This window comes from Volvox carteri (genome assembly GCF_000143455.1).
Source record: "Volvox carteri f. nagariensis unplaced genomic scaffold VOLCAscaffold_18, whole genome shotgun sequence".
Taxonomy (NCBI): domain Eukaryota; kingdom Viridiplantae; phylum Chlorophyta; class Chlorophyceae; order Chlamydomonadales; family Volvocaceae; genus Volvox; species Volvox carteri.
Window position 1 is genome coordinate 407,211 of NW_003307561.1, and position 7,414 is coordinate 414,624.

The 7,414-nt window shown below is 56.4% G+C and overlaps 2 protein-coding genes across 2 annotated transcripts in view; both read right to left on the minus strand.

Annotated features, from left to right (window-relative positions):
- Positions 1 to 407: 407 nt before the first annotated feature.
- Positions 408 to 4,597, minus strand: VOLCADRAFT_90719 (uncharacterized protein; the record flags this gene model as incomplete). The annotated part of the gene is made up of 6 exons (XM_002950344.1): positions 408 to 574; positions 1,255 to 1,392; positions 2,007 to 2,114; positions 2,445 to 2,489; positions 3,782 to 3,834; positions 4,530 to 4,597. The coding sequence occupies 6 exons, from the start codon at positions 4,595 to 4,597 to the stop codon at positions 408 to 410; spliced, it is 579 nt and encodes a 192-aa protein (XP_002950390.1).
- A 1,263-nt stretch (positions 4,598 to 5,860) lies between these two features.
- Positions 5,861 to 7,414, minus strand: part of VOLCADRAFT_90720 (uncharacterized protein) — a gene marked incomplete at both ends in the record, with an annotated part of 13,144 nt that continues 11,590 nt past the window's right edge. Inside the window, 3 exons of the mRNA XM_002950345.1 lie at positions 5,861 to 6,042; positions 6,188 to 6,223; positions 6,979 to 7,116. Coding sequence (XP_002950391.1) covers positions 5,861 to 6,042; positions 6,188 to 6,223; positions 6,979 to 7,116 — 356 coding nt within the window. The remainder of the gene's footprint in view (positions 6,043 to 6,187; positions 6,224 to 6,978; positions 7,117 to 7,414) is intronic.

Sequence of the window (7,414 nt, forward strand, 5' to 3'; positions counted from 1 at the left end):
CACACACGCTCTCAGCAGCAGGCCCACAGCATGTGGCAATTGATCACCTAGCGGAGCCTAATCAGATAACATTATGTAATCGGGATCACGGAGCTGGTTTTTGTCAATACAAGGGCACGTTCCGGTCAGTCCCTAGCAAGCTGCTAGCAGCAACTCTACGAGAGCAATAGGGGCTGACAGAGGCATATCAAGACGTTCATTTACGCTTGGCAGCGTTAATAGCTATGAAGACAGTTCCAAAGAAACGATCATGCAAACGCAAAACAATTCTTATGGTCCTGCGGTGATGGGAAGCACACACACACACATCCCCAACGCCGCACAGTATCGCATTTGCATCATTTTCTCTGGTTGTTTCCCAACTTAGGGTTCCCTTTATATTTATTATCAACACCTTGACTGCGACATCAGTAGGGTTTCTTGGTGCCGTAGCACACGGCGTAGTGCTTCTCCTTGCAGGGTCGGGCGAACGGACCCTTGTTGCCAGCCGGGTCGATGTACGCGCAGTAGGTGCCCTCCACTCCCTTAACCCAGCAGCCCTTGCCGTTCGAGTAGCACAGCTTGGTGGTGGGAGCTGCACATTTGCGTGTTTATGGTTGTAGCGGCGTGGCATTGGGTGGCCGTGTAAAAGTGGGTTCGGTTAATGGGCATGGACATGTGCATGGCTAATAGGTACACGACCCCTTGGCTAGGTGCGAAAGCCGGGGCGAGACGAGGGATATGGCTTGAGGTAGACACCCGTTGGAACTGTGTACGATTTTCCACGTCATAATCGGGACGCGGACGAACGCACAGGAGAGGTGGTGCGCTGAAGGCATGGATGGCTATCCGATGGTCTATCCGATGGGTGAGGACCATGAAAAACCCACTGTGCATGACGGTCCCCTGTGCCCTTTGTGCAAACCCACGTAAGCCCGCACGGTGCATAACCCTAAGGACATTACGGCATATGCAGCGCAAGGGAAGGGAGCTGGGTCTGTGGCAGGGGTTTGTGGTACTGTGCATGCGCGCGCTTGCGGGGCCATGCACACAACCAAAGAGATGCGCCCGGCGCTGGTGCCACACGCTAGGTCAGTCCGCGAACAATGGGTTAAATAGCAGGTAGGATGGCGGCGAGTCCCCCGCCTAATGCGGTGGTGGACACAGCCCTAACCCGGTGGTGTCAGATGGTGTCTGCACCACCACGCACCTTCACTGTCCGACCGGCGCGCGGACAGGAGATTGGCAGTCTAACCGCACATACGACAGACGTACCGAGCAGATCCCAATCATTGTACGGGACAAGCTTGTAACCCTTGGACGAGCAGAAGTCCTGAGCGTCGTAGTAGGTGTACTTGGAGGTCGAAGCCAGGTAGTAGTACTTTTTATACTTATACGCCAGGAACGGCTTGACTGGTGGGGGAGGGTAATGCGCGGAAACAGGCCCCGACCGGCACATTGGTGGTTGGAATGGAAGTCTATTGGGAATGGCAGGCCACAATAACTCGTAAGAGTGAAAGCCATTTCACAACGCCCATCAGCAGCAGGTCAGTCAGGGCAGTGGACCTTAGCCGCCACATCAGGGACGAGAGAGACGGCCGCAGCCTGCAGCCAGGCGCGTAACCCCACGCGTCTGGGAACTGAAGGTTTTCAGAGTATAACAATTGAAGCCGAGGCATTCTGTGAACTCAGAAGAGTTGGTGGTGCACGTTGGTACGGCACGAGATGCCTTTAAAGGAGGTCGCTCTGGTGTGCTGGTGAGTGATTTTGGGGTTTCGTAGCTACGTTAGGTCGCTGCTGTGAGGCGTTAGGTGTCCAGGCCTAGTTGGTCGCCTCCGACTGTAAGAGCTTGGGTATCAAGAGCTTCAAGATACCCGGCAGAGGCACTTAGTAGAGGATGAGAAAGATCAGGTAGCACCAGATAACACAAATGGCCAGAAAAGCGAGACGATGCCAGACGACGAGAGGGAACGAATGTGCGGATTGAGCGTAAGTGTACGAGTTGCAAGCGCGGGTGCGTGTCTGACCTGGCGGTGGCGGAGGCGGAGGTGGAGGTGGTGGTGGCGGAGGAGACCGCGGCCGTCGTGGTGAGCGTGGTGGCCGTGGTGATGGTGGCGATGGTGGCGAAGGTTGAGCTGGGGGAGAGGGTGGGGAAGGCGGTTGGGGTGATGGCGGTTGCGGCGGCGGAGACGGTGGTGACGGCGGCTGTGGTGACGATGGCGGCTGCGGTGGAGATGGCGGCGATGGTGGCGATGGGGGTGGGGCCTGCGGTGGAGAAGGCGATTGAGGTGGCGACGGCGGTGGAGGTGGTGATGGCGGCTGGGGTGGCGACGGCGGAAATGGCGATGGCGGCTGGGGTGGCGATGGCGGCGATGGCGATGGCGGTGACGGCGGCTTGGGAGATGGCGGTGATGGCGACGGCGGGGAAGGGGACCCCTTCCATTTCTCGTTATTTTTGTCTCCACCCCGATTCATTGGAAACTCCACGAACTGCAGCTGCGCAGCCGCACCTGCGGGAGAAAGATGGGGCCAGGGAACAGCGACGTGGACGCTGTACGGCCGTACGGCGCTGACGAGCACATCAGTGCTGAAGCTCCGGGCCCAGCCCTCTGCCCTCAGCCCTCTTATCAGCTGCATCCTTACCCCGGACCTATTTGCACAGTCGGGAGCCAAGGTTCACGCAAACACATGCGTTCTTGATCCAAAAAGCACAGCCCGCGGCCGGCCTGAATCAAGGCGCGGAGAATCCTTTGGCCCAAACGTACAAGCAACAGGAAAAGTGTGTACCCAGCCAAATGCTGTTCATCGTCATGCATTTCGCATGTAATCAATTCGCGACCAGCTTTCACCAACCTTTTGGTCCGTTACACAGGTCACTGAGGGCGGCGGCCAACAGGACTACAGCCACCACGGACAGCCCGCGGGGGATTCTTGGGGTCGAGTAGGAGCATGCCATGGCGGCTCCCGACGGGGTAGACACTGGTTGGGTGGTTGGACACGGCTTATAATCTAAGGCGTGTTGTGGGAACAGAACACTCGCGCTCTCGGGTCGTCAGGGTTGTGCTGTTGTGTAACCGTAGTATTCGCGAGCCCGTTAGGTTTGGCTCCACGCTTTCACGTGGTCCCTTCAGGGTCGTTGTATTATTATTGCCGATTGCTGACGATGAAGGTAACGAGCTGCAACAGCACCAGGATGAAAGCGTTCAGTTTCGCACTACCGCCGCTGCTTGTTCCGCGCTCTCATGCATGCATCTGTGCGTGTGTGCGTGTCTGTCGCCTGAGAGGCCTTAGTTCTTGGCTGGCTACACGCTACCGCAGTGTCGCCCATCAAACGCCCATGCCTTTGCGCGCGGTGGGCAGTTTATGGGACCGGTCGATTTTGGATTCACATAAAGCGTTGAGGAGGGCGATTGTCGATGGCACAGCCCTTCCAAATGCAACGATTGCAAACTACACTAAGGGGTAAAGTGACGAAGGAATTGGGGTTTTCATGAGAAATCATCGTTCGTTACACACTAAGGGTACCTGCAAGCAGTAAACAGCCGTCTTCAATCAGTAGGTAGGCCGGGTGAGGGCCGGCTACCGCGAAGGCTATCGCTACGGCCTTGACGCCTACAGCCTCACGGCAACCACCCTATGTAGCTACAAAACCCGAAAATCAGTCCTCCAAGCACTCGCGAACTCCTTAACTGGCACCAAGTGCCGTACCAACGCCCTTAAGAGGGCACAACTCCTCTGAGTTCACAGAAAACCTTGGTTTTCTAGCGTTGCACTCAGAAAACCTTCAGTTTTCGACACCCACCTCCGAAGCACACCCGGCAAAATTGACGTGTTTCGCGACGGCTAAACACACATCTGCACATGCACATGCACATGCGCGCGCCCCAAGTGGAAGCTGAAATCTCAAGCTTTCTGCTTCCTGTTGGCCAGGCCCGTCGGATTGGGCGTGAACCGTGAACAAGAGGCCGTGCACGGCGACCTCTTTCCTTTTTTCTGAGTTGCCGGCATAGTAGGAGTAGAGGCCCTGTTCTGCACTAGACCGGTGTTTTCTTGGAATAAGCCGGGGGCGCCTCGCGATTATGTGATGTCGGGCTTATGCATATTTGAGGGGCAGGTGGCGGTGGGTGAGTTTGAGGCAACGAGACGGCTAGGTTCCCTTACACTCGGCGGAGTTGAACGCAGCTCCGTGGCTTTGTGCTCCTGCCGCCTACCCGCAGACCGGCGGCCCCTAACCGCCGGGGCCCACCCTACCCAACTACGGCCTGTGTGCTCCTAGAAATCTGTGTTTGCTAGGAAGCTTGCCGGCACAGGCCGGTACGGGGCCAACCCTGTCAAAACCAACCCGACGGTCTGCCATGCTTGCCGTGTCAGCACAAGATATTACAACAACCCTGGCTTCATCCAATGGATCACGAGTCTAATGGACGAAGTCAAAAAACGTTTCAGGTCCCCTACCGATCCCCTACCGAGTCAAGCAAGCGCGTACGTAGTGTATATATCTAGTTGTGCGTGTCAGCTTACTGTCGGTACTTGCAAGCCGGCAAACGCACCCAGACAGACGCACAGACTGACAGATAGACAGATAGACAGACAGACAGATTGAAAGACAGACAGACATGCAGACCGGGCTGCAGCAGACAGCAGGTAGTTAAGTTAACAGACATGACGACAGAGAGGCAGACGGGCAGTCAAACGCAATCTACCTCAAGCGCAAGGACGTCCCCTTCAGGACTTCCCCGTCGCACCGATGCGACACTGTCTGCCCACAGCGCCACCGCAACCATCTACATGACTATTCGGAGGTTTCCACGAGCTGAAGGCGGTCTATCAGTCGTTGGTTAGACGGGCGTGGACGGCTCATCAATGCTGTCGTGCTCTCAGGCCTCTCCAAAACCACCAAGCTACTTTTATGGTCACGTAAAGAGCCCGTCCCGCAAATATTACCTTAGGACGTGAACTATTCCTCTTTTATTCCCATGTTTTCCACTGCACAACAGAGCACAGCACGTCGACGCCTCAAGGCGGCACTACCGATAACTGGGTAGGACACTTAACCAGGCCGCAACATGCCGCCGGCCCTTGCAACATGTCCTCCTCCATCCGCACCTGACCCCAACCAGTGTGAAAAGGATGCCTTTGCATGGATATATAACAGATAAAGCAGCGATAGCATCCCGGGATGCAAGTTTGAAGGGGGGGATCACGAGCCTAACCGGGGAGATCAGGGAGATAAGCTCTTTATCTCCCTCAAAAGCATGAAAGCCAAGCTATGCGGGCAAGCAAGATAAGGATGCTCGCTAGGTTGGCCCATACACAACTTCAGCAACTACAGTCCACCGTCGCTTCTCAGTTACTTCTGGCAGCGCAGGTAGAAGAGCTCTCGTTCGTATGTGCGTATGTGTGCATGTGCGTGTGTGCGTGTGTGTGAGAGACAGAGAGAGAGAGAGTACTGCTTGTTGCGACATCAAAAAAACCCTCCCGCGGCCTGATAACCCTAAGAAGCTCTGTCATCAGCCTGATAGGAGCTAGAAGGTAGAAGAGGTCATCACGGCGGTAGCACGAGAACTTTCCGCCGCAACGCCGCGGCGCCGCACCATCGCCGTGCAATCATCTGCTTCCACATCTCCTTTCCCTCGCGCTGTTTCTGTGCGCGGGATCAGCTCAATGCGGATGGCTGGCTCCCCTCACGCCCGCGGCTCCTGCTAAAGCAGTAGCAGTGGCGTCGGCGGCAGGAGGGCTGCAGCTTCGAACTGATGGCCGGAACCCTCATGCAAGCCGCCCTTGGATGGCCACCACAGAGCGACGGACCCGCGGAGGAAAATGCAGCCGGGCCGCAGCCATGCGCACATGGTTTGGCGATAGGTACCATGGGAACATCACATCACATTGCCGCTCGCTTCAGGGGCGCCTTGGTGAAGCAGACCGCGTACTGCTCTTCGTCGCAGTAGCGCGTGGAGGAGGAGCCGCCGTTTCCGTCTGGATCGACGTAGGCGCAGTAGTTGCCTTGCTGGCCGCCGACCCAGCAGCCGCGACCGCTCTCGTAGCACAGGCGGTTTGTGGCGTCTGCGGATTGGATGTAGGGAGTGCGGATTGGATCAGTAATGCGGCGCAGCGCACAAGGTAAATGGGTTGCGTTCACAGAGACTTAGGGGCATTATTGCAGATAAGTAGCCGCATATGTAGGTTGGTTTCTGACAGCAGACGTCACCCGCCGGGACGTGGTCCAGAACGACCCGGTAGGCATCTGGAGCATTGGAGGTGAGGTGGGCGAAGACGGGCATTGGGGGTGAGGTGGGCGAAGAAGGGTATTGGGGGTGAGGCGGGCGAAGAAGGGCATTGGGGGTGAGGTGGGCGAAGAAGGGCATTGGGGTGAGGCGGGCGAAGAAGGGCATTGGGGGTGAGGTGGGCGAAGAAGGGCATTGGGGGTGAGGTGGGCGAAGAAGGGCATTGGGGGTGAGGTGGGCGAAGAAGGGCATTGGGGGTGAGGCGGGCGAAGAAGGGCATTGGGGGGAGCATCCGAACGTATTACCGGTGCAAACGGCAACCAAGGACTGGACGGCATGTATAGATTGACTGTATATAGCATGTATATAGCAAAGGCTTGGATGAATCGTTTTTGCCATAAGGATTACACTGGTCAAAGCCATTCACGGGTGCCGTATGTCACCTGCTGCGATGGTGGCGGGTGAACAACTTACTGGTAGATGACTGGTTAACAACCCTTCCAGGTTGAAAAGGACTCGCAACCGACACTTTCAGATCGACTCCAACAAGATCAGATTCAAACATGATTAAAACCAGCGCATTTCTGCCAGGACATTTTAGTCTGCCGTACGCACGTGTTTTGTCAATGCTACAGTCGTATGACGCGGCAGTTCCCACAGCACCGACACAAACCGGGGTTCGGCACCGCGCCCGCAGCTTGCACCCCCTGACCTCACTCCCACAGCATTGCAGAGACAGCAGAACACATGTGTATGTCTGTACACGATGGCCTACCTTTTTGCGTCTTGTCATCGTACGGAATTAGGTCGTACCCCTTGTCAAGGCAGAAGTACGCAGCGTCGTTGTAGGTGTACTTCCTATTGGACATGAGGTATATGTACTTCTTCGTCTTATACGCCTGGAACTCCTTCTCTGCGGTGGTGGGGTTGCGCCGGGGAATGCGGGCGGTTTCGGTGCTGAGGATGCCCACTGGTTCTGTCCGTCAAACACTGTTGCACTGTAGCAGCTGTCGTACAGTAATACGGCGTGTAAGCAATGCACGCGAGCCCACTCCCAGCGCCTGCAGGGGCGGTTCTGCCCGCCAGCTACCACATACATACAGACGCATTTTGCCATGTACGCGCGGGGTGTATGTCGTACACGGGCACGTGTGTATTATATGTGACACCACAGGCACGCACACACACGCACGCCTCCAGGGAGACATATA